The sequence below is a fragment of the Magallana gigas genome, chromosome 6, assembly GCF_963853765.1.
Source record: "Magallana gigas chromosome 6, xbMagGiga1.1, whole genome shotgun sequence".
Taxonomy (NCBI): Eukaryota; Metazoa; Mollusca; class Bivalvia; order Ostreida; family Ostreidae; genus Magallana; species Magallana gigas.
Window position 1 is genome coordinate 2,001,696 of NC_088858.1, and position 26,924 is coordinate 2,028,619.

General features: G+C 35.1%; 3 protein-coding genes across 21 annotated transcripts; 2 read left to right on the forward strand and 1 right to left on the reverse strand.

The window, feature by feature from the left end:
• Positions 1–1,152: 1,152 nt before the first annotated feature.
• On the reverse strand, positions 1,153–4,232 carry LOC105329340 (enolase-phosphatase E1). The gene is made up of 6 exons (XM_011430549.4): positions 4,040–4,232; positions 3,494–3,595; positions 3,050–3,243; positions 2,775–2,907; positions 2,518–2,641; positions 1,153–2,357 (listed from the first exon to the last, which is right to left on the reverse strand). Exons 1-6 carry the CDS (start codon positions 4,151–4,153, stop codon positions 2,092–2,094), a joined length of 933 nt encoding a protein of 310 aa, XP_011428851.1. The 5' UTR covers positions 4,154–4,232; the 3' UTR covers positions 1,153–2,091.
• A 203-nt stretch (positions 4,233–4,435) lies between these two features.
• LOC105329338 (ribosome-binding protein 1) lies at positions 4,436–21,054 on the forward strand. Of its 19 annotated transcripts, XR_010715190.1 has the most exons (29): positions 4,436–5,550; positions 6,378–6,517; positions 6,841–6,913; positions 7,013–7,269; positions 7,401–7,438; positions 7,558–7,732; positions 7,879–8,076; positions 8,235–8,339; positions 8,814–8,980; positions 9,365–9,476; positions 9,776–9,871; positions 10,448–10,540; positions 10,643–10,720; positions 10,842–10,922; positions 11,002–11,097; positions 11,326–11,418; positions 11,806–11,901; positions 12,037–12,129; positions 12,369–12,428; positions 13,172–13,237; positions 13,906–13,989; positions 14,281–14,346; positions 14,468–14,635; positions 15,904–15,939; positions 16,592–16,669; positions 16,892–16,922; positions 17,841–17,858; positions 18,969–18,993; positions 19,404–21,054. XR_010715190.1 is itself a non-coding variant. In XM_066089193.1 (28 exons), the coding sequence occupies exons 1-26, from the start codon at positions 4,926–4,928 to the stop codon at positions 16,907–16,909; spliced, it is 3,192 nt and encodes a 1,063-aa protein (XP_065945265.1). In that variant the 5' UTR covers positions 4,436–4,925; the 3' UTR covers positions 16,910–16,922; positions 17,841–17,858; positions 19,404–21,054. The 19 variants fall into 19 exon arrangements, 18 of the variants coding, with proteins under 18 accessions (XP_065945265.1, XP_065945266.1, XP_065945261.1 ...); XM_066089193.1 differs by lacking the exon at positions 18,969–18,993; XM_066089194.1 differs by lacking the exon at positions 17,841–17,858.
• Positions 21,055–22,920: 1,866 nt separating this feature from the next.
• On the forward strand, positions 22,921–26,406 carry LOC105329344 (uncharacterized). The gene is made up of 2 exons (XM_011430558.4): positions 22,921–23,022; positions 24,373–26,406. The coding sequence occupies exon 2, from the start codon at positions 24,385–24,387 to the stop codon at positions 26,338–26,340; it is 1,956 nt and encodes a 651-aa protein (XP_011428860.3). The 5' UTR covers positions 22,921–23,022; positions 24,373–24,384; the 3' UTR covers positions 26,341–26,406.
• Positions 26,407–26,924: the final 518 nt, after the last annotated feature.

Genomic DNA, 26,924 nt, shown 5'->3' on the forward strand with positions numbered 1-26,924 from the left:
GATTGTATTCTAGGATTACATACGCCCTTGCAAAACCGACCAGCCACGCAGTCGTGAATCTGACAAGCGCTTATATGCGATAACGCCAACAAACACTTTTTTAATTTGAAAATATTGGATACTAAATCGTCCACAAAAATATATTGATTTAAAATGTTTTTTTTCTCACTTGAATGAAAAGAGTGCCAATCATAAAATTTAGAAGGGAGATACCTACTATGCCTAGCCCCTCTTTGTATATCTGTTGGAAGCAAAGTATATAATATGTAATAGTTATTATATTACTCAAAGAGAATATAATATAAATAATTACATTTTTTTTTGATTGATTGTGTTTTGCTGTTTAACATCCTTTCTTCACTTGGGTAATATATAATTGTCAAAAGCCATCCTTAAAAAAAAAGTTTGCTTGGAATTGCCACCTGGGGGGGGGGGGGTCAATTCTTATTCCTTGCTGGAAGAAATCATGCTTGTGATCAATTATCATAGCTTGGAATTGAACCTGCAACTATCTGCATCTGCGGCACAAGAGCTCTGCCAATTAGTACACTGTGGTAGTGGTGTCTTTTCAAAACTTCCTAAGGGCAATAAAACCATGTAAAAAGCCAATACCATTTTTGTGTGAAACACCATGAGCCCAACAATGACAAACTTTTATCATAGAAAATTTGACCTTTGACTTTTATCCTTTACTGACCTTGACCTAAATCACTCTTTACTAGACCAAGACCGCAAATTAAAGTGTTTCCCTCTCAAGTACATATTGGTAGCAAAAATTCTTGTACATTTGATGTTTATCTAGTTTTTTTCACATTAAATTTTATGATAGTGTTTTAAATATCAACACTTTCTGCTCAGATCTGTTTACATATTCTCATCTCACCCCTTAGTTTACTTTTAAATTCACTAAACCAGTACCATTCATAGATGAATATACTGGTAATAGTTCTATAATACCTACATTTCCATTATCTATCATATTGTTCTGTGATTTGTTCTCTAATTGACTCCTCTCTTACGACTCTCTAAAAAGCTGTGTGAATATTTACTGTTTTGAAGATACAAATGAAGCATAAATATATATTTTGTTATTAATACCACGTTTGTTTATAGATGGATATTTAATTCAAATAAAAAGGACAACACATCAAATTGTATGATCTACAGTAATTTATTCTGATAAAATGGGTGGGGAGAAGATTGCTGTAACTGATGTACTATAAAAAAAATCCTGTAAAATGATTTCATTGTGACATCTTTTTTTTCATGAAAAAAACCCAAGTACATGTATATACTAAATAAAAAACAATCAAAATTAGCACATTATCAATAACTACCATTACAAATACATGCATGTAAAATAAAAAGTAAAAGCCAAGAAAAAATGCATTTGTTTCCAAAAAAAAAAAGATAGAGATAATAATAAAACAATGAAAACTAACATAGATTCAAATATACTGATATTCTGACAAAAACAAAGAATTCTTTAAAACATAGTTAACATGTCTGAAACTTGCTCAGAGTTGATGGTAAAGAACAACCATACACAATTATCAGATTCTTACCAAAACAATTTTTTTCGCAGATTACAATTAGGACAAATATTTTAACAAATAAGTTACAAAGCAATTAATTTTACAACATTTATCATGCATGTTTCATTGCTGCCTTTATACATAACCCACAAAACTTATGGTAACCACTTCATCTGATCATACCTTGTACCGATTGAAGCAAGAAATTTACAAAAAATTGAACCTCCATTGTCTACATGTCAGACCACGGATTTATTCAGAATATAAATTTGGTTTTACATCATGTGACTATTCCATAAAGACAAGCAGCTTCATTCTTCATTCACTCCCTCTAACAAATGCTGTCCGGATTTTCTGTCTCGTACATGAACACTTATATTGTCTTGAAGGAATAGCCCACAATAACAGCAGCATGTGGTCTGCAGAAGGATGCAGCCATTCTACAAGTTTACGATACACACACACACTTCTACACATGTCCTGATTCAATGCGAGTCGGACTTAAATTCTTTTGCACTTGCCCTGGTACAAATACCACATGTAAGTCCAGTCAATTCTACGCATCATCTTCATCCTCTCCCTCATCATCCTCTGGTTCCTCTTCCTCCTCACCAAGATCATCCTCATCTTCATCCTCATCATCCACTTCTCCGTTGTCCTCACCTTCTAAGCGTTTATAGTCTTCATCATCATCATCACCAAACAACTCTCCAAACGACTCGATCACCAGGAAGTTTTGGAAGTGTTCCTCCGTTAACTCTTCGTTTCCATCTCGTGCGACCAGAGCACTGCGTAATCCTGCCTTCGATGCTGCTGTAGCCTCTGAATAATAAATTAATTCACTTTAAATATTTGTTTCTTTATAAGAATTGTTAAAATAAATAAATTGTTTCCCGAAATCTATTATTCCTGAAATATTTATCCTGATGAAAGAGTTTCAATGACATTTTCCACTTACAGGTAAGATTACTTCTACACCTACCTTCGGGCGTGTCTGTTAGGAACAAGATCTCCTCTGGGCTGACACCGATCTTCTCCACTATTTTCTTGTAACTTCCTGAATCTTTTTTATTTCCAATTGTTGTGTCAAAGAAGTCTGTGAACAGCTTTTAAAGAAAAAAAACAAACATTTGATTATCCTGGAGATGTAAAAAGATCTTAGTAATCTCAATACTATATGATTGAAAACCAAAATTTCAGTTGTCTTCATAAACAATTGAGCATTCGACAACAACTTACTTCGAGAAGGTCTCCCTCCTCTGTATTTCCAAACAGGAGTTTCTGGGCTTCCACACTACCTGATGAGTACACATAAACATTTACTCCCTCTTCCACAATCTGTTGTAATGCTGGACCAACATCTTCAAACAATCTACAAAATCAAAAATTGTTGTAAGAGTTGTCTTCCTTGCAAAAAATGTTTTAAGAATTATTGATCTTGTTAAAAAATAATATTTACTTGATTAGAATCAAATAACACTTTTGATAGACGAGTGTGTAAGTGATGGCCTTACTCTGCCTTGATTTGGCCAGTCTTGTATCCCTCTCTCCAGATGTGTCCTTGAAGTTGTTTCAGAGCTGTGGTCTTCCTGTCTTCATCCATTTGCCACTTGACATTATCTACAACAGCTTTGATGATATCTTCCTTGGAACCTTCTTTGGGGATTTCTACAACACCCTCTACCCCATCAGCCTTGTCTTTAGCAGCCTTAAATTCAACAGGTGACAATTTAAGATTAAGAGGTACCAATATTAGCAGTTTAATCGCTTTTAAGAAATGTAATTATAGCATTATTATTAATGGAAAAAATAATGCTTTCAAAGTTCACACAAAAAAGTTCTAAACATATTTAACTTGATCTGTTTAAAATATCAATGGTCAGCATACTTCCTTTTTAATCAATAATAAATATATAAGGAAAGGGCAAAAAATGTGAACATATATAAAAGAGACATACCAGTTCTTGAAGGGCTTTAATGTCTTGTTGGGTTTCCTCATCATCATATCGTTTGGTCAGAAAACTCTCCACGTTTTCCTCTGCATACGGGAAAAGTGTTTCCTGTGATTATTTAAAACAAAAATGTTATATTAAAAAGCACATAAAAATTAAACTTATTAAATTCTTAAAAATCAAAATCTTTTATAAAAGAGAACATCACTCTGTTTAATACAACAACAAAAATTCACAATTAAGAATGTACCCTTCAAGACTTCTTAAATACAACTACCGAGTCGGTGTGGTACTCAACTTTTGTTGCGTACTGTACAAACAAGTCGATTATCGCTAAAGTCGCGTCGTGACATAATAAATCTTTTATAAAGAGATAAAAGTTGCACATGAACTTTGGATGCACGGTCGGGTCATCGACTGTTATTTCTCGAAAATAGATGCCGAACTAATAATAGGCCTTGCCATGTTTGTGTGTTCATTTAATGAAGCCGGAAGAAGCATGCCGCATTCATGAGCAATATCTAACGCAGTCAACTTTCATCGATTTTATACCTTAACAAATCCTATAGGCGTCGTCGTTCCCTCTATATCCACTATAAGAGCCTTGACACCTTCCAATAGTGATGGTTCGGCTTCGTCTATCGTCCTTTTTTGCTGGCCTTCCATTTCTCCACTGAAGACCTACCAACGCTATCTCAACAAAGAAATGGCACAGTTAAAACAGGTGCGCGTTTTGTCGCCGACAGAGGGCGTTTAAATTTTGCCTCGTTTTCACAGCAGGTTACAACGACCGTGATTTTACTGTAATTCTTCACAAAATATATCATTCTATTAAATTTATCCCAAGTTTAAGAAAAAAGTACAAAATAGCATTTGTCTTTAATAGATAATGTTCATTTTACCTGTAAATATTCGTCCAAGATAGCCAGTAGCAGACGAACCACCTAAGCCAATCAAAAACCTTGATACAGACCGATTTAGGATCGGTGTGCCACCATTGATGGAAGGCTACGGAAAGGAGAACGGTGAATAAGTGTCTGCTAAAATAATGTTAAAAGGTTTTACAGGAAAATAAAATCTTTTATTCCATGTGTGACTAGCATAAGGATTTTGAAGGAGGATTTTATTTTGTAACTTTATTGTGATATTGTTGTCGGAAAAGGAAAATACAAGTGGGCTGCCAGTGGTGTTCCCGGCTTGACACTGCAACTTGCCGACGTGGACGATAAGCGTGTAAGGTTTCGATGGATAGACCGAAGACAGACAGTTTCTTCGGAGTTTAACGTCAGAACATAAGTTTTTATGCAATAATTTGATTAATGAAAGGATTTTGAAATAATTAATAGTTAGAAATTGTTAAAAGCAATTATAAAGGGGCGTGGTGTTTGTTCACTAGTTAATCAGGTGTTTTTGCGTTGAAGCCTATAGTGCCAGAAACATGGATCCGCACGTAGTTTTAATTGGAGTGACTGTATTCATTGTGTCAGCTATTTTAATTTACTTGATATCTGTCTTTGGAATCAAAGAAAAGTCATACGAAGAAGCTATTGCTGAGCAGCGAAAACGACTGGAGGAGGAGCAGGAGAAATCAAGGAGAGATAAGAAGGCAGAGAAGGAGAAAAAGAAAGGAGGAAAAGCAAAGAAAGAAAAACCTAAAGAAAATGTAGAAGAGGCTCCGAAGCCAAAGGAGCGCAAAATGCTTAATTTGGAAATTGAGGCAGAAATAATAGAGCCTTTTGACTCTGCAGAGTTAAAGCAGAAACCAACAACTGTCAAACAGAGGAGCAAACCAAAGTCGATCTTGGCTAACAAGGATGAGAAACCCCTGGTTTCAAAGGAGACAGTGGAGATGCCACATTTCAAGCCCCTTCCAAAGGATGATGTGGAGTTAAAACATGAGCATGAGAAAAAGAAAGAGGTGAAGATGGACAAAGAGAAGATGGGGAGCCCCAAGATCAGCAAGAAGCATAAACCTGTGGAAGAAGACGTTATTGTTGAGCAGATGACAAAGGCTACTTTTCTTCCGATAGACAGCAAGCCAAAGAAAGGGAAACAAGTACAAGGTATAGGCATTTTATTTTTTATTTAGCCTTCACCAGTGTATATGATACTCTTGATTACATTTACTCATTATCATGGACCCTAAGACTGAAATGAAGTATGTTGACATTGTGTAATGTGTACAGAATGAGTGTAATGAGCCTATAATTACAGATGAAATGTTAATCAACATTTCAATGAAATTTTCATTTTTTTTTCACAAAATATAATGTACATGATAAAGTCTATTCTGTTATTTATTCACATGTATCAAAGCACTGTCGTTGTATAAAAGTGTTGGTCTTAAAATATTACATAAATTGCTTTTATGGTACACTTTAGTATTTGCTGATTTAGCAGAAGTAAAGATAAAACACTGCACTGACCTATATTTTTTAGTTATTGCTATGAAGAATTCATTAACACCTGTCTATTTTTACCTACAACTGATTGTTCTTTTAAAACATTAGGTAATTAAAATTAAAAATTTATTTTCTCCATACACAACTGATCACTAGTTTGGCATACCCCATATTATACCCTCTTCCTTAATTTGGCATATATGACATTTATTGAATACACACTGCAATGATCAGTGAATTAATTATTTAAATTATGCATACAAGTTTCATGTATTGCATCAATATAACTGTCAAAAATAATTTTATATCTTTAAAAATTTTGATCAATATTGATCAATTATTCAGTATATTTTAGTACTGAATGAATATCTGTTACTCCTGTTGAAACAATAAAACGTCTGGTGCATGTGTATATATCAACCTACTGGTGCATGTGTATATATCAACCTACTGGTGCATGTGTATAGATCAACCTACTTGTTTTAAAGATTCCCTGACTGATTCCTCTGAGCTGATACAGGCCGTGAGAAGTGCCCAGCTGGGTGACCAGGACATACAGTCCCTCATTGAAGTCCTCCTGAACAAGCAGGGAGGGGGCGGGAGCAGCATCACAGCTGAGTGGAATAAGGTAATACCATACCTGGCTTAAAAAACCCATGGTGTAAACTCATACCTGACATAAGAAACACGTAAACTCATACTTGACATTAAAAAGTAAACAAGGTAAGCTCATCAAAACTGACATAAACTTTACGTTAATTCAAACCTGATATACATATAACCCATGTTTGAAATCAGTGAAAAGGTAATACCATATACCTGACATCAAGAGCAAGGTAAAATTATACCAGGAACGAGACAGTAATTCGATTGAGAATTTATTTCAAAATTCTTTTTAAAATTTAATTATGTATTTGAAGTATTTACTATAAAATGCATTGAAATTGACAGAAAAGCCAGAAAGGCGACCCAGTGGTCCTATTGAGACGTCAGTTAGAGGAGAAGGAGAGAGCCCTACAGGAAGGTAGGCTGATGCTTACACATTTATTTAGATATAACCACATGAGAAGAGAGTTTACAAGTGAAAGTTCTTAACTTACCTGATTTATACAAAATGTCACAGAGCAACAGTTAGCCATGGCAAACGGAAACAAGATCAAGGAGATTCGTCAGGAGCTGGTCCATGAGAAGACTAGATACTCCAGCCTGGAGCGCCAGTTCCAGGAGAAGATAGCGGCCCAGACCCAGGAGATTCAGGCCCTGCACTCTCGCATGCAGACCACCCACGACAACCACCTGATCGAGAGCAGCAGGATGCAGGCCCACATCAACAAGCTGGAGCAGTCCCAGAACCCAGCACAGATGCAACAGCTGAAGGAGGTACTGCAAAACAACTTTCATCTGTGACAACTTGATTTTATAGCAAGAAAATTAATGCATTTCTAACATTTTTTTTTAAGGATCTGTAGTCATATTCTTAATTCATGTTAAATGAATTTTATCTTTTTTAGGAAAATAGGAAGTTAAAGGAATCTTATGAAAAAACAAAGTAAGTTCTGTAAAAGTTTGAAATTTAAGATTGCACAGCACATTGATAATAAATGAATTAGAATTCAAATTATTTTAATTTCTCAATAGATGCACAAGGTTTTAATTTTCACTTTTAAGGGCTGAAGCTATACCACCTGCAGAATTTAACAGCCTTCGCCAAAAGGTCTCCATAATGGAAAATGAATTGTCCAACAATGTCATTAAACTCAACGCTGCAGAGAAAGCGAAGGCTGCTGCAGTTACTAAATGTTCTAAACTTGAGGAAGAAATGAAAAAGTTGAAAGGCACAGAGGTAAAAGAAAAATGAACTGAAACCTATAAAACAGAATCAAAATCCTTGTATATACATGTATATGTCTCACTTAATTGATGTGGGAGCTTAATAGATAAATGACTGTGTGTGGAAGACATTGACTCATTCTTTGACATGTCTTGTAGAGTGAAGCTGAGGGAATGTGGTCCAAAAGACTAGAGGATGTGAATCAACAGCTACGCAAAAGTGAGAGCGAGAAGAAGACCCTGAGCGATCGCCTCAAGGCCGCGGAGAAGGACTGCTCGGGGGTTAAAGCCAGACTCCAGGAGCTGGAGAAAGCCCTCAATGACGCCAGCTCTAAAGAACTGGAGGAAAAACTCAAGGTACTAGTCTGTCCACAATACAGATGGCATATAACTGAAATTCGTACATGTAAAAACTAGGAATTATTTTGCAACTCATTGTTATGCATCATGTAATCTTGGTTATAGTTTCATTACAAAAATATGAGTTCTACTAATGTTGAATTCTATTTCTGTAGACATCAGAAAGTGCCAAGTCCTCTGTGGAATCCTCACTAAAAACGACAGAGAAGAAGTTACAGGAGGCCGAGAACCAGAAAAACAGTTTACAGCAAGAACTGGAGGTAAGCTCAGTCGCCCGACACCTCAGTGAAGTTAACAGTCCATGTTGCTGTTATTATTAAGAAATGAAAATTCTTTTGTATCTTGTGAATACAAACTTGATGTTTATAAATTCTGCCCCCAGTCCATCTTCTGTCATCTGAAATGATGAATCCAGAAATAGTAGCAAATGACCAATTTTTTTTTAGGTTATTTAGATCATTTGTTTTTTCTAATCAGAATCAACTTAAATCAATATTTGATATCTTTTGTAAACATCTTTATAGAGATAGTAAAAAGACTTTTGATAAAATATTAATCTTAAAGAGATCTCCCCATATGTGCTCTAAAAATTAAGAATATTATTTAAGTGGAAAAATGTCACTTTTTTTTTGACAAATAATACTCAATAGAATGAATAATTATTAGATGGAGTGTTAAAATAAGTGCACACGGGAATATTTGACTGGACTAGCAATAAGGTTACTTTTTTGTAGAACTTGAAAACAGAGAACAAGAGGTTGAGTGAGGAGGCCAAGATAAGCCGGGAGAGGTCCTTGGGTGACGGACAGGAGGCTCCCAAAAACAAACACAACGGGGACATCCACGGGGAGGACAAAGCGATACAGGAGTATAAGAATAGCCTGGAGGAGTACAAGAAAATGTAGGCCTTATTGATACCCCCCTCCCCCACCCCAAACTTTGCAACCCCCCCCCCCCCCCCCCTTTTTCAAAAATAGGCCTGGGTAAAAAAAATTGCTTTCTTGTTGAAATGTTGACATAATTTGAATTCTTTAAATACAAGTATATTATTTGAATAGCAGATTGTCAATTTAATTGGTAATCCAATGATAGTGTCCTCATAACTATGATATTTACAGTAATATTTGAAAAATGATTGAAAAGAAGACTAAACTAAAGGATAAAAAAATAAGAACCTTGATATTTTTTTGCATGCAAAATATATAAGAATTGTATTTTAAAGAAAACCTCTTTTTTTATACCATACATGTATTTTATTTAATATTAAACTGCTTTTTTTTTTCAGGGTTGCTGAAAAAGATAAGACTATTCAGGGTCTACAGAGTGATATTGAAGTCCAGAAAAAGGAGGCCACCAAGCTTCTGGAACAGGCCGAAACTCAGAAAAAGAAGAATAATGTAAGTGTATTCTAGGTACATGTACATATTATGTACACCAGGAAGGCATGTAGCATGTAACACAATAATAAACGGATTGTTACCCGATAAACTAACCGAGTGGGACAAATTTGATGAAGTTTCTAATGGAGATGCTCAAAGACATGCTTATTGCCATTTTTTTTTTTTAAATTCTAGTTTGTTTGGCTTTTATTTTTTGAAAAGTAAAAAATTGGAACACAGGTCTATTTTGAATTGCTTTTCAAAAGGAAGAGAATTTGTTAATGTAAATGAAGCATGAAATCTTGGTATCAATGTAGGAGTTGAGAGAAAAGAATTGGAAAGCAATGGATGCCTTAGAAAAGGCCGAAAAATCTGCCTCAGATAAAATAACACGTGTTGAAAAAGAGATAAAGGTAAATTTCTTATCAGAATGCTCACATAGCGTGGAAGTCAATGTTGTCTGGTCATCATTTTATTAACACTAGTTTTTGTATTTTTTGCATGTAACAGAAAGTAAGTAAAACAGTTTGTACATCCATTCAGGGTAGCCATTTTTTACTATTTTCTAGTCTTTTGGAAAATGTTCTAATATAAAAAGATAGAAAGCTTTAAAAGTAAATTTGATGATTCTAGATGTGGGATAAGAAAATTAAAGAAAATTGAGACAAAGACAAAAAGCATGGTTTAACAAAGCCTACTGGGTTTTTCTTGCATGCATATATGGGTCAAAGTGTTCAGGACTGGTGAAATTATTTGGGTGGTTTGGTTTTTTTTTTAGATCTATACAATTTTTTGCTTGAACGATTACATTTTGATTTTTATGCATTACATGTATTTTCTTTTTGCTTTTACTTTTTTGAAAATAAAATATGTATACTTATAGCTTGATGTGTAAGAGGGAAAAATCACTTTTCAATTTTTAATTAATACATGTACATGTTTTAATTTGGAAAAAACTTGTTGTTTAAAATGAAAGCTGTTGATTTCAGGAGCAGAGCACAGTAGCCGTGTCGGAGACGGAGAAGTACGATAAAGCTATTCTACAGAGACTGTTCCCCGAGATCTCTTTAACCGACAAACTGGTAGGTCGGGGGATCACTCTGTTGATTACAGTTTACTATTGCAGTGTAGAAGCAAACTGTATGAAGAGAAATCGTAAGCTAATTTTCATTCTGTAATTTCAGAGTCACAAAGATTGGATGAGTAGTTTCGAAAAGCAGGCTGCATCAAAGATTAAAGCAGCATCTGAGAAAAAGGATGATGTAAGGGAATTTTTTTTTATCCAAATTCCTCAAAATTTCAAACATTAACCCTTTTTGGACATCATAGTATTGTGTTTATCTTTATTACTACATATATGTGTTCCCATACATCAATATTCAGAGTGCCAAAGTCAAAGAACTTGAAGAAAGCAAGAAATCATTACAGAGCCAACTTGCAGAGTTACAGAAAAAAGTTTCAGAAGTAAGTATCTAGGAATCTTTACTTGATAAAACACATTTAGAATGGATTGATTTTACAGTAGATTGTTTTGATGTTTTAGAGTGCCAAATTGGAAGCCAGATTGAAAGAGTTGGAGAGCAAGAACTCCCAGCTCCAGAAACAAGTCGGTGACAGTAAATCAGCGTCCTCAGCACAGGTAATTTCCCGTAATTCCTTCTCCCCCCATCCTCATCCTCCTCATTGGGAAATGTGAACAATAGACTCATTAGATTTGTGTAAACTGTATAGACCTCTGTTAGATAGGACATTTTCCTCCTATGTCAATCTGTCATGTGTGTCTTCCATAAGTACAATTCTCTCCCATCACAATCCCATAACCTTTATTCCTAACCTCTGACCTTTCCTTTGTTTTTCTTTGAATAAGATTGCAGAGGCACAAAGTCAGGTAAAAAGTTTACAGGACAAAGTTACTCAACTACAGAGAGAAAACGGGGAATTAAAATCAAAGGCAAGCCAGGTTTGTGAGATGAGAGACTCAATTCATGAGTTTCAGGTTACAATGATGAACAGAATAATTTAGGAGGTCATCTCGAAAGTTTTTCAATAATTTATGAAATGTTAGATATAAAATGTTAAAAAAAAAAAAAAAAAATAATAATAATAATAATAATGCTGTGATAGATTGATCAGAACTTGTTTCAATTGTTTATTTTTAATTTCTTTATGGTAATATTTGTACTATAAGGTATTTAATGGATTTTGAGAACTTCTTAAAGAAAGAACTTGATTCTAGTATTTATTATGTTAAATTTTTTATGGTATATTTGCTGTAGTATATTGATTTGATTTTGAGAACTTCTTAAAGAAAGAACTAGACTCTGATATTTTATGTTAATCTACACAGAGTGGCAGCAATGACTCCAGAGTGCGTGAACTGGAGGAGACCAATAAAAAACTCCAGAAACAAGTGGAGGACTATCTAGCCGTCCTACAGACCACGGTAAGTGTTCTAAATCTTAGCCCTAAGTCCTTAATACTGATTATCAGTGATACATGATAAGTGGGAACATACAGCTGTACATTTAGCTAATGTAATCTTATAATGATAAAATGAAAAAAAAAACGTGATTTACAGGAGAGCAAACTGCAGCAGCTGGAGAACAGTGTAGAGGGCGAGGAGAGGAAGTGGCAGGACAAGGCCGAGGCACTGACCGTAGAGTTACAACAGGTGAGGGGTCAAGGCCACGGACCTGTAAATAACAAGCAGGTCAAGGGTCAAACTGTCACAGTATTTACAACCTGCACAGATGAGGTTCAATTGAAAGTTTAAAGTCATCAGGTCAAAAAACAAGGTTCAATAGCTTATAAGTCGTATTAAACTTATATAATAGAATGAATTAAATAGAATTTTAAAGATTAAATACCGTAAAGGTTTGAATACATGAACCTGTTTTTTTAAATTCTCAGGCCAAAGATGAGCTTGCAACCTTGAAACAAGATGTTGAGAAATTTAAGAACAGTGATGAGGTAAGTTTTTTTTATTATGAATTTTGTCTTGTAAGAGATTTGGAGTAAAGATGAAGGGAATCTGGACCAGCACTTCTATAACTAAAAATCAATCACCTGGTCATGTTCCCCATGGCCTTAACCCTGTGTCTTGTGAGCATGCCTGATTATCCTGTGTGTGTGTGACTGTGTATATATGTTGGAAAGATTAGCAGGAAAGGGATTAAGAAGTCAGTCAACAGTTACTTATAGTAATCTTAAGTCTGTTTAGTTCACTCTATCATTAGCTTAATATTAACATGATGAGGAGACAGGCTGATCTATTATAAATTTGATTTTAATATAAAAGCAGGATAAATATAATACACCCTCTTTATTAAATACAAAGCTTGCATGACATATAAATCTGAAATCTATGTGTATGTTTAATGAACAAAAATATGAAAATACAATGTATAGCCAAATATTTTAATTGTCCTGTGGCATTTGGGTGTTAAAACTCAAAGAGGTCAGTAATTGCGGGAGAAAATGATAACAGTGTCTGTTTGTATTGAATGAATGCAATGAAAAAATTAATTAAGCTTTAAAAAAAGCCTGTATTAACACTGGGTGTAAAATGTTAGTGAATTCTATGGGTATTCTTAGGGTGCCATTAATGTAGTTGCATTAGATAACTGAAAATTGATCCAGTTTTAGTACTAGTACATTTCGACTCTGAAATTTGCTCAGCCTGGGGATTGTAACTGTGCACTCTGCTGTTCTAGGCTCTAACTGAGTTGGACTTTGCATATAGATGTCTAGAGAAAAGTCTGACCCAGATATCAGATGAGGTATGCCCCAGGAGTTGTTATACTGGCAGAGAGTTCTCACTGAATTCACTTCTCTGAGCACGTTCTTAAGTAGCTTTTGTATCACCCTGTAATCAGGATACTATTCAACCCAAAGGGAGGCTGGAGCATGCCAAGCTTACACGGACTTTATCAATAATTGACTTCTTTGTAATGGTCTAACACGGTTTGGTGCTACTCCTAGGATTCTGTGTGTATTGTGTATCTGTTTGTAATATATTCAGACTACAGTGTGTATTATTTAACATGTTTTTTACACATAACAGAAACTATATGTATTCCAATATATTGAAAGTTAACCTTGTATAAGAACATGTATTGAATTGGCTGTAGGATTGATAAAAACATAACAAAAACTGGTAGATGAAATTATGGATATAATTGTACTTTGTGATAAATATTCATATTGACAAACTATGTGTGATAAATGACTGTAGCATGTATATAATAGATATTAGTTGATAAAAAGAAGCATGTCATATCAATCAATAGTGGGTATTGGTGATTTTTTTCCCTGATGCTAAATCCTTTGCACTGAAGCTTTGTACCTTTGAAGAAAAGTCTGTGAAGCATAGATTTGTAAATGTTCTGGTCAAGTGGAGGTGATACTTTTGTTAATTCAAAGTTTGATTTCAATCTAATGTTTTCAGATGAAAGACAAAGTTTTATCCTTAGAGGGTCAATTGAAAATTTCAGAAGATAAATGTTCACAGCTTCAAGATCAAGTGATTGAGGTGAAGAGAGACGTCAGTGTTGTACTAAAAATCAAGTCTATAATTATTTCAAGGAAACCAATTTTATCAATGTCATCAGAATTTACCACTCAGTTAAAGCATGCTTTCCCATCTTGTTTTCCTCCATTTTCACAACCTAACCATTTAGAATTTAATGCATCCTTTTTATGGACAAGGGTTTTTATAGATTTTTAATCTTTCAAATTTTGCTTGCTTAACTGGGTGTGGGAATATGATTTGCTCTTTTGAAAGGTTCCTTGATTTTAACATTTGCATATTTTTCCGGAACAGGCTGAAAAACGAATCTCCACCCTACAGAGTTCTGTCCAGCAATCAAACACAGCTGACCTCAGCCAGGTTTGTAATGTCTCGTGTGTGTTTTGTTTTTAACATGTTTGCTGTAATCATGTTTTACTGTGCAAGTTTATTTAACTAAAAAAAAACTATTTGATTAGTTGTGTTTATTCTTTCTTTGCAGCAAATGCAAGACGTACAGAGTCAGCTAGATTCAGAAAAGAAGAAGAGCAAGGACCTTGCCTCCCAGATTGTGAAACTGAATGGAATTATTAAAACAGGGCAGGATGCCATCCATCAGGAGCAAGAGCTAGTCACAAAGTTAAAGCAACAGCTAGAGGAGAGGGAGAAGGTAAAACAGGGGTCAGAGGAGCAGGGGAGGTGAGGGGGAGGGGTAGTAATAATCAGTCAATGAATCAACAACTAAAGGAGAGGGAGAACATTCTAGAGAAGGGGTGTAATCGCAAGTACTACTGTAAACAGGGAAATATTTGCCCCCGTTTAATTTTCACCCCTTTTGCCCTTGTTGTCAGCGGCGGAATTAAAGACTGGGCAAATTCAAATGTTTTTAATTATCTCTCTTTAAAGACAACTGCTTCTGGGCGAAATTGAACTGGGCAAAATAAACCCTGTTTACAGTATCTACAGGAGGAAAATCGTACACAGTCAGGGTTAAAAAAGTGGGGGGTTTAAATGACGGGAAGGGAGGAGGTTATAGTTGTAAATTGATTAATTAATAGTACTGATATATATTTGTATATTTACAGCGAATTACAGAATACCGGTAGAGTTTTCAATAGCTTGTTGGATTGCTCAATAGGGTATTCAATTTGGTCAGCAAGGTATCTCATCAGGTTTAAATCTAGGTCCTGTGGTTACTCAAGTGTAGATTGTTATTTTGCTCTCAACCCATTCATTTTACACAAAGAAAACCTCTAGAACACTCTCTCCTATTGTTAGCTATTCTATTCATAGACTTTTAAAAAGAATGTTCACCTGGACAGCACTGGACTCTATAGAGCATCAATTCTGCTTGGAGTAATTTGAATTTTGTTTTTCAAAAAATGTAATTCAAAAGGCAGTTCTGAAGAAACAAACAAAAGAGAAAAGCATAACTTTAAAAAGGAGATATTTTTCCCTGCAAAAAATCATTAAACAATTTGGTTCCCTGATTCCTGGTGCATCTTATGCATCTTACAGCACTAATAGTTATTTTTTGTGCTGACTGCTTAAGTAGTTCAGACTTTAATAGCAGTAATGTAGGATAACAGAGAGAAACAAAAAGGCCCAAAACGTGCAAATGTTAACCAGATTAACTCACTCTATTGCTGTCATACCTGAGTAATCACATGACCTAGATTTAAACCTAATGTGATACCTTGCTGACCAAATTGAATACCCTATTGATCAATCTAGCAAGCTATTGAAAACTCTACCGGTATTCTGTAATTCGCTGTAATATATATTTATATTATATGTATGTAAATGTTGTACAAGTATTATCTTGATTGAAATTTGATGAAATCATTTAACCAACCACATACCTGGTTATGCATAACAATTTGACTAATAGCCTCTTTGAATGTACATTGACATTTTGTACTTTGTTGTGTATTTCAGAGTCCAGGGACCAACTCAAGTTCAACTGCATCAGAGGTTTGTCTTACAGCGACTCACTCCGATAAAGTGTTGGGGCATATGTATAGATATAGGAATCATCATGTCCATCTGTCTGTCTGTCCCACTTTTGAAAATGTTGACATAAAAAGCATGTGTGAATTTCATGTAATAAAGTGCATATTATTTGATTTTGGGATTACTAGCATGGTAAAAAAAATTCACACGACATTCGCTTGGAAGTTAATTTCATGTGGAAATTTTGGAAAGAAAATTTGTTGTAAAATTCATCTTGGGCATAATCAGCTGTATTTAACAGGTCATGTGGGGTATAGTCCTTTTAGAATAGTCTCTAGTTGACTTTATTGTAGAACTAGCATTACTAGAATCTTAATGTTTAGTTTATTAACAACCATAACACTGAAAAAAGACTTCTTTTAACTCTATCCAAAGAAATACACATTTTTCTAATGCAGTTAGCACATAATGTTGACAATTTGTTGTACTGATTTTCCATTGACTAACATATTTGTTGTGTTGTACAATTGGTGCTTGGTCTGCAGAATCAGCCCACGTATTGTCCATGATTAAATCCCAGCTGTGTTGGAAGGGGTGGTGGATGGTGGTACATTATTTTCTTTTATCATTTATGCTGTATTTTTAATCTTGTCCATTTTACACTTCCTCTTAGCTAAAGAGCAAACTAGCTGAAAAAGAAAAACAATTAGAAAAAGAAATCACCTTAAACAAACAGTTGTCTCAAAGACTGGTAAGTGTCCATCACTTTGTTTCTTCTGATTTCATGACTGTAGATCTACATATTATATAAAGCAAGATAATCAAAATGCACTTGAAATGTGAGCATTTTTTACACTGGGATACAAACTTAGATGTCACCACACACGTAGCTTTCTGTTTTACTACTACATGTGTCGGAGTTTGATTTGTAAACTGTGCGACCTAATTGTTGACTGTCATGTTCTATGTTCAGACACAAGCCTCGTCCTAGCAGCTGTCTACAGGTGATTGTTGGTTGTACCGACGTCTGTTACCATTCCTCCTGTTAACTTCTCTTTGCTTTGGTCTACTTACAATCAATATATACAAGCCTTCAGATTTTATGAATGTTGTCAGTTCTGCATTTACTTTTCTGTTAACAAAATGTTTACATTTATAGATTTATAGTCTTTTACATGCACAAAACAGTCCTTCTCTGATGAGTGAATACAACTAGTCAGTCATTCAGCTAATCTAATTCTTATTTATTGGGCTACTAAGTTTACTTTTTGAGTATGATAATTTTTTAAGGGGGATTGGGGTGGACATTGGATTAGACATTTTAGATCATCTATATATGAAATGGGCAAAAATTGAGTTGTAGGAGTGGGGAGGAGGGAGTGATTGTGAAATGACACTTTCTCTCAGACAGGACTGTTCTAATAATGTACAGCTGTTTTCTGTTCAAATTTTTATTCAGTTATACTTGATTTACATTGTGGAATGTAACTGCATGGAAATGACTGTATATCAACTTCTTTCTTGAGCTCATATATCAAACAAACAATACCTTTAGTGTCTTGTGGCATGGCCGGATTCTCAAGTTATGTACACATTTAAATAAATTCCGACGACAGTGGATGACATTTAATAGGAATATAGTGATATTTCTGTAATCAGTAGGGAAATAGAAGATACGAAATCTTGCATGGATTGTGTCCCTTACGATAGAAACTTTTCAATGCTGAGAATAATAGAAGAGTTCTGCACATTGAATATATGAGAAAATTTTAATGTCAAGAATTGGGAAAAGATAACCATAAGTGATTCTAACAAACTATGTGGTTTTTGCAAATCACTACACCAATGTATTAATATTAACATACGTACAGCAGAATGATGTGTGTGATGATAACCATGTTTTTATTCTTGTTATGTGACAGGCACAGTTAGGTATAATGGTAAGTTCTTTGTCTCATGGAGGGTTCACTATACAGATACTTGGTGTTGTCATCAACTAGTCACCCCTCGTAGTCACGGCCACACAATGCTATCCTCTCCCTATCTACCTCTCTGTGTACATCTGTTCATTTTACCTTTATTTATAAAATTGCATTTTATTTTTGCATGGTGAAATATTTTTAATGTAAAATAAATTTTCCTTTTCTTATGCATGGCCCTATTTATTGCATCAAATGATTTATTTATGTATAATAAAAATGCTCATGGAGTAGGGATTATGAAGGAGAATAAATACCAGTGATTATTTATTAGTCATTGAAGTAGGGATCATTTGGTTATTTGAGTCACAGTAACTATGCCTTATTCATCATATTATGAATATTTATTGGTATTACATGTACGTCCTGGTTGTAAACTATGGCAGACCATTGAATCCCAAGCTGTTAGGAAAAACACTCTATCCTAACTTCTAAAATTTTAATAATTTTTTTCCCCACAAACTTATCAAATGAGTGACACATGTCCTGAGAATTATGATAAAGAATTTTTTTTTTGCATTTGTACTACATGTATGTAAATTGCTGTGGAAGTAAGTACAGTAAATATGTCAATTTTCCAAACAGTTTGGATTTTTTTGGTAACGAATTCTACAGTGTCAAAACCCCACACCATTGACACCAAGACACGACAGAAACTGATTACGGGTAGACTTTCAGTACACTGGACACCTACTTAAGATCTGTCTGTGATAGATAAATATAAGAAGCTTGTTTTCATGGCGCTATGTAAGTTAGAGTTTGCAATTCTAACCCCAGGTAAACATCACTGTGGAGTTTATCAGGAAGGCTTTACCAGTATTTGCCACCAATTACCCAACTTTTATCATCTATTGTAACGTACAAGATACCATACAGTGGCATATATGTTGATATATATTTGAACCTTTGTAATCCCCTAACAAAATACTCCTCTGATTGTACAAGATATAAGCCATATCCACCACCCCTTATCCCTATACACAGCTGCCCAGCATTCTGTGATCTGCTAATTAATACTTTGTATACTGACCCAGAGAGAGATGCTAAATCGGTGTTTGTCTCGTTCTACAGTTCTTTGATGACAATAAGAGTTGAGGTAAATGGAAGAATCACAACAGAACTGTTTTGACTGGCTTGGATTGGAGTGCATGCTTAATACTGCATGATTTTATAAGACATTTATAAAGCTTTATAGACAGGCATTCATTTTCAGAAGTCGCTTTTGTGTTAAGAGAACACACACAGCATGGTGTTAACTGATTTTAATTGCCTTTTTTTCTCTTTTGATTCACATAAATTATATAGTGTATGTATTTGCTTTTTCAGTTAACATAATTGTAATTAACAAACTTTCAAATGTTTTATTATGCCAATATTAAAGTTTTAGAACATGATTTCAATGCAGGATCTATATTTACCTGAGTCATTAATAACAGAAATAAAGATGGGGACAAGAGACATCCCTGTAGGATACCTGTATACTTACTGTTGTCTTTCTTGTTACAGGCCTCATCTCCCAGTGATAATGGAACCTCTGTGTGATAGCAGACTATAGCGATGCTGACAGAAAGCCATAGGGAAGAAGAATTAGCTGACTTCTTTATACTTGTGTACATACAAAATATGAAAACTTTCATCGTTAGATGGAATATAAATTTGAAATATTTTACCATTTTAATGGGAGACTGTGTAGGAATTCAGGCTTTGGTAACGGGCACAGGCGTGTTTCATTTCATTCAGTGCTATCATTTAGTGCAATAGCCTCAACTACATCATCACTTTGTTGACCTTTAGGTTGTCTTTCACATTTTGTTTTTTTATTTTTTTTTGGTATTGCGCATTCAGAGGTGCAAGAATACCAGCTCTAAAGTCTTGTGATAATCAAGTTATGATTTACTATAAGGATGTACTCGGCACTAGATAATCATTGTAAAGGACCCGTGTGCTTCAGTATCCGTAATCCTTGCACTGTATAATGTCCTAACACTTGGTTGGTTTGTTTGTGTAGGTTGCCAGATCGACTGTGTTTTATCACACAGAACCACTCATTTCTGTTTGATGTGAGTTGTATGACCCATGACCAATGTCATAGTAGAAATAAATTGTAACATTTAACCTCAAATATTAACCCAAATTGTGAGATGCTTATAGTGTTATGTATATAGAGGCTTCCCTGCAAAACTCTAAGTTTATGATCCTCATCAATTTAATATATGATTCTATTTTGAATGAATTGACTATTTTTTATGTACATATTGTTCAAATTCCCTATTTAAGATAAATGTGACTTAAACCATAAAATGGTATGTGATCAATGAATCAGATTTCTGTTGCTGGTGTAGGATTCGTAGTAGTGTGGAACTGGATATAGCTCTACACTTTGTCTGTCTCTGAGTTTGTCTCGTTTAACCTCAGTTACTTAGAACTTCCACTGTCCTGACATTATGTAGACCCCCTCGGCGAATCGTTGGTGCTAGGATTCCTGATATATTGTCAGAAGATTTGTGTTTTATCAGAGAACAGTTATTTTATCCCAGAACTTTTTCCTATCAATTTTATTGTAACATCATATCAAAGATGGCAGAAATGGTGTGACTCTGGGACCAGATATTTCGTTTTGTCACAAATCAAAACCACATACAGCAGAGTGACGGCGTCAAGCCGCTGCCATATATAATTATATAGATAGCAATGTTTTCTGTGGTGTGAGAGGGCAACAGATCCATGTGTACATAGCTGGAATGTGATTGTTTTACAGAGCATCAAAGTATTCATAATTATTCACAGGCAATTATCACTTAATACGTTGACATACAACTTCACATCCATAAAGATTATACATATTAATATAGATATATATATTTGCATATTTTATCCATAGTTCACAGATTTCAGCCTAGTCATGTTTGTTTATTATTTGTGTGATTTTGGTCAGTACTAAGAGCAGACAATAGTCCATTAGAATGGGAGACATTTTACACAAGTTTGGTTTTTCTTAGATGTCGGCTTGTTAGGTGGAACAGAGGAGGAGCTAAAGCCATGAGGAATTGATACTGATCGTGTTGAAACTGAATGTATTTTTGCAGGGTATTGTCATGAGATGATATCTAAACAGCAATATGTACCCAATCTGTCAATAAATCTATAGCCAGCTGAATTGTCTTGTGTCTTTATTGCAGGGGAGAATGGGCAAATTCTCGGACAGATTGATCAGTGAAAGGTACCAGAGTAGTCAAACATTCTGTTGATGTATATTGTATTACTATACCTGTATTTTGATCTAAAATACATGTACCTGTAACATGTGCTTAAAAATGAGAAATTTAAACATGTCTGTGTCCAGTGAAAGCATTCTTTTCTACAACAATATGCTTAAATTCTCCTGGTATCACATAGAAGTAAAACAAAAGAAAGATGTGTTTGGTAAACGAACAATAGCCAATGGATGCAATTTTGACCTTCAAATTTGTATAAATGACCTTGACCTATTACAAACATCCACCCCTGATGTTGACCTTGCACATGATCAAGTTTGATTAACTAAAATATGAGGACAAGGCAAAACTTACCAACAGATAGATAAATCAGGTATTCTAATATCTAAATCTCCAATATCCTGGAACAAATTCTACAGCATTGTCTCAGAATGTAAGGAGTTTCTATCGTTCAAGTTGAAGCAGTTGCTGACAATTTCAGTTAATCCAAAGCTAGTTAACATATGTTTCATTAAAATCATTTTATCTAAAATTATTTTATATACTTGCAACAGACTATATAAGCTTGTAATGTGGACATTCTTTCCACATATATTCAACCACTATTTGTTATAATTACGTATATAATATTTCAATGCATATGCCCTCTGAGGACCCTTGATTGGCGAATATGCACATACGACATAACCGATTGAGGGACTTCTTTAAAAACAATTACGTCGTTTTACCGGTATTATATTAGCATGTTACAAAGTGTAGAGCTTCTACATGTATAAGTGAAGATCGTTAAATGAAGCATTATACGTGGATCAAAAGCACGCTGATGCTTGGGTGAGGTGAGCAATGTGACTCATGGGCCTTTGGAGGGGATGTTAGACGCCAACATGACATACTCAAAACATATTTTAAGTTGTTATCCCTGCCCTCAAACAACAAAACATCAATACAACTGTAACATCTCCAGCTACAAACATCCTATTCTCTATTGAGACAGGCATTGTCTAGCTAAATCCAATTTTCAAAAGAGAATACATCTTATCGACATCCCTTGATCATGAACTTGCATTGCAAGTATATTAAGTCGCGAGAAGACAAGCATTCCCCGTTATCCTCATTCGCCACACATTTATTAATCGAGAAAATTTTATTTTTGTTTAAAATTTTTCTCATATTCTCAAATGCCGACCCGGAAGGCTATTGATAAAGTTCAACCCGGTTTTTTGTTAAAACGCAGAAAATGGCACGTAAATATATCATTGTAATTCAGTGGTAAATTGTGACCTTTGACCCTCTTTGAAAAAAAACCCAATTTGAATGCTATAAAATAGATTTTTTGAATTAAAAAAAAAAAAAACAACAACAAAATGTTGGCATAAATATGAACGATATTTTAATTCTGTACCGGTGAATTTTAAAATTGTATACTGCAATACTGCGTGCTAAGATCATAGGGGCCCGGGTGATTGTCGGATTCTTGTGTTGGGGAACAAGTAATAATTAGGAGAATATAAATAATAATTATAGTGCTACACTATCCGACAACCGAGCCCCTTGGATTACTGGTCGATAGACGACAAAAATTTAATTAATTTGAAAAAAAATGAATTGGTGTCGACAAGTAGAGATTTACATCACAGCATATCATATAGATTTAATGGGGTAAAATTTCTTTACAAGAATTTCTAATGCAGTGAAATAATTATAACGTATAATTATGTGCATATTTATATATACATACTATATTTAAACTCTCTCTCTCTCTCTCTCTCTCTCTCTCTCTCTCTCTCTCTCTCTCTCTCTCTCTCTCCTCAGAAGCGCGCACATGTGATCTCATCGACCAATCAAAACATATCACGTGATAAACATTTGACAGACGAACACGTGTTTCCTTGGGATGCGAGAGGAAACGGGTACGTATTGACCGACAGTAAGACTGTCTCCTAGTTAAGAATTATTTGAACTCATATGAAGAAGATAGATTTTTTTAACCATAATAATTGCGAACCCACCCACCCCCCCCCCCCCAAAAAAAAGCACACATGCAAATGATGGGTCCCCACCCCCACAAAAACAAGAATAATATCGATCAATCATATGCATCAATCGCATTCAGTCGATGAATCGATCAGAGAATGAGTGATAAGACACAATACTCTTAGATGTTCGTTTAGGGTTGATATTTGAACTGATGGAAACGTTATATCGGTCCAAATTAAAATATCAAGCCAAGCTGAATACTGTATTATATATACTATAGTATTGTAGCAGGTACGTAAAAATTGTGATTTTAATTAAAATCAAGTACATGTAATGAAGTTTTTAGGTAATTCATCTCCGCCCAAGGAATGAAGACTATGAGCCATGACTTAAAAAAAACCATGTACTAAGTAATTCATCTCCGCCCAAGGAATAAAGAAACACTTTTAATCTATGAGTCATGACTTTTAAAAAAACATGTAATTCATATTCACACATGCAAAATTCATTATTCTACATTAAAAAAATTGTTAAAAGATTTCAGGCCAGTGAAAAAAAATTCCGAAAATTGAAAAACATGCCATATGTCCTTTAACAGGGTGTGCTTTTTAGGAATGCCATGTAGGAGAAACAGTCCAACTGGTTAAATGGGTCAGATTGAATATTTACATCCTTAGAACATAAGATTCCATGGCATTGCGATTATAGAACAACACCCTGATATGGACACTAAAGCCTGGCTTTGTGTATTGAAATACTCTCAACAAATTGTAAAATGTTTTCCTTTTCTGGTTGATTAAAAAAGTAAAATTCTTTGGTACAGGTGCCTGTTCAGTCCCTCATTATTAGCTGACAAATAATTCTTCTGTGGATGTTTTTGCACCCAAGCCTGAATCAATGATGGAGCTAAAACAAAAAATAATACACCCTCTGCTGTGTTTATTTTTATCTAGTCTGTCCCAAGATATTGATGCAGCACATTTGGACGATTTTTAATTAAAAAAAAAATATACCAACCTGTGAAAGAAGTGCAATTAAAATCGGTGAAAGGAAAAATTTTCAAGATATATTCATATACAATGTGGTATTCAATTTATCTCTTTGACTGAAAGTTTTATTGAAGATGAATTGGAAACAACTTGAATATGAATATATCTTGTTGGCTATGAAAAAGAAATAGATTTATTAATATCTACAATCAGTTTTATACAAACTTGTTTTTTAGTGCTGTGAATTTTTGTACACTGCTACTCAAATGTAATGTTCTTGCATATATATTTAAGAAAAGAGAGACCATGCAGCCTTTTACAGAGAACATTGACAAGCTGAGAGGTAAACAGGAAAGTCTTGCATTCTGGCAGAGACGTCGTCGATTCCTGGCCGTCCACTGGAACAAGTTCCCGGTGGAGGAGCTCAATAACCTGTCCTACTGCTACAGTAGTGTGATGGTCTACAGCTGCCGGTACTCTCCCGAGATCATGAACAGGCTCTACGACTTAGCGATGGAGGTGGCCAGTCATCAGCAGAAAGAAGGCAAGAGAAATGCCAGGTGTCCGCAGGAAATCCAGGAGAAATGGGAGCTAGCTATGACCGAACCAGACACTTTTGGGAGGATTATGTTGAACACTGGAGAGGATCCAACAATAGAATGGACAGAAAATGAAGAGGAGGATGATGGTGGCCAAAAGTCAACAGATGTTGAGAGGAAAGGCCAAAAATGCTGTTCTGTGCAAAGTACACCACATACAGTGTCAAATGTGGAACTGAAGACTCAGATTGGCAAAGCTCCCAATAAAATTCAGCAGTTCGCTGCAAAAGCTGATCCATGCTTGCAGAGAAATCATGAAGAGAATCTGCTTATCAATCTAAATGAAAGTGTCACATTTGTGTCGACTGATCCTTTGAAATTGAAGATTGACGCACAAACCAACCCTCTCATGAGAACCATGGTACAGCAAAAAAATGCTTGGCAACAGAATACTGGTGTATATGAAAAAAGTCCACAAGACAACAATTATAACAAGGAAACCTTATCTACAAAAACAAATTCTCCACATCAAAGAGTAACGCCCAGTGGAAGGAATAAGTTGAAAACTCCGGTGTTATATCATTCTCCCCAAGCCTACCAAATGCATTGTGATCTGCCCAAACAAAAATGTACAGTGAACACTGCAAGCTTCCTAAACAGACACTGTATGGTGGAACGGTCACCTGATAGAAGCTTAATCTGGCATCCACTGATTCAGACAGGAGTGAAAGAGAAGATACAGGCAAAGGAACCTCTAGGAGTAGATGGAATGTACAAATGCATTGACAAAAAACCAACTGGGTCATTTACTGGTATACAAAATAAGGCAGAGAGACCACATCCTTCAACCCCTGTAACTGCATCCAGTAAAATACAGCAAGCAGATTTGGGGAGAAAGGAGAAAGTGGTGATATTTAGAACACAACCCATTCTTAATAAAAGCTCTGGTAAGAAAATGTGTGTGAAAAAAGAGTGTGTCGATGGTGTTGTAAAGGCACCTAATGCATTGACAAAAAAGGGTTTCTCGTTTGAAAACATGAAGTTCAGAGAGTTTCACCAAAAGAGAAATCATTCATTACATGTGCTCAACAATCAACACTCAACACCACAGACTCAATTTCAAAGCAGATTTTATCACAATGAATATGTGACACTAAGGCAAAGAGATCAAAGCAAATTAAGTGCAGCATCAAAGCCACATCCAAAGGCTCTTCAAGGTGAAATGTGCAGGAAAGGACTTCTTAGTGATAGAGGCCATTCAGAATCTCAGGCTAGAGAAAAAGATCTGAAATTGAAGCAAGCAAAATGTGCTTCAAAAGACTTTGTAGAGGAAGTACCCAGAAAAAAGTCATACACCATCACACAGGAGAATACCTCCAGACGACCCCATTCTCAGGGAGGAAGAATGACCAGAGTGGTTTATCCCTCTGTAAAATCACAACCTACTATCGGAGGCAAGGCGGAACACTCCATCAAACCAGCAACAGGCAAGAGTTCCATCCCATCCTCTCGCGCAAACCAAGGTCACTACAATAAAGGTCTGGAACCAGGTGTGAAACAGGGGAAAGCAGACCAAAGTTACTGCAAAAGTCTGGAACTGGGTGTGATGCAAAGGCAAGCAGACACGGGAGCCAAACCTTCTCAAGGGCCTGAGGAAGGGAAACCAAACAGATTTCTCCTGAAGACTTTCCTCCACAACCTGCTGAAAAAAGCCAGAAATTAGTTTGATTAGTGTTCAGTTCCTGTTGTAAACAGAGGAATTGATTTTGAACTTTGTTTTGAACTGTCAGCTAACAGACTTCTGGGATCCCATATCTTGGAACTTTTTATTTGTTAAAAAATTGCCAGATTAATGGTGTTAATGGCGTTGGTGTTTAAAAAGCCAAGTATTAGCTTGTGATAAATCTCTGAAAATTGTTAACAGTTTATATTGATTTGTATCAATTTATAATGCATTATTGGCTGTTTATTTTAACCACAAGAAGGTACTCTTGTGTTTATGAATGCAGAAACATGCAAACTGAAATAAAGTTTTGTTTTTTTAACGATTGTTAAACATCTTCTTATAAGGATTTGTCGATCAAATGTGGCTTGGATTAAAGTTCGATTTTTCAAGACATGCTAGTATGTGTATTTGATGTCAGAGAGTTTAGCTTTACATAATGCTTCATGGCCTCTGTCTATACCCAAACATCTAGGCCACTACCTCAGAGGTGATTTTGGGAGCAGTCACTTTATGCTCTTGCATTTTGCCAGTAAGGTATCAAAGAGAAAAAACAAATTTTAAAATGTGCTAAGAAAGCTTTG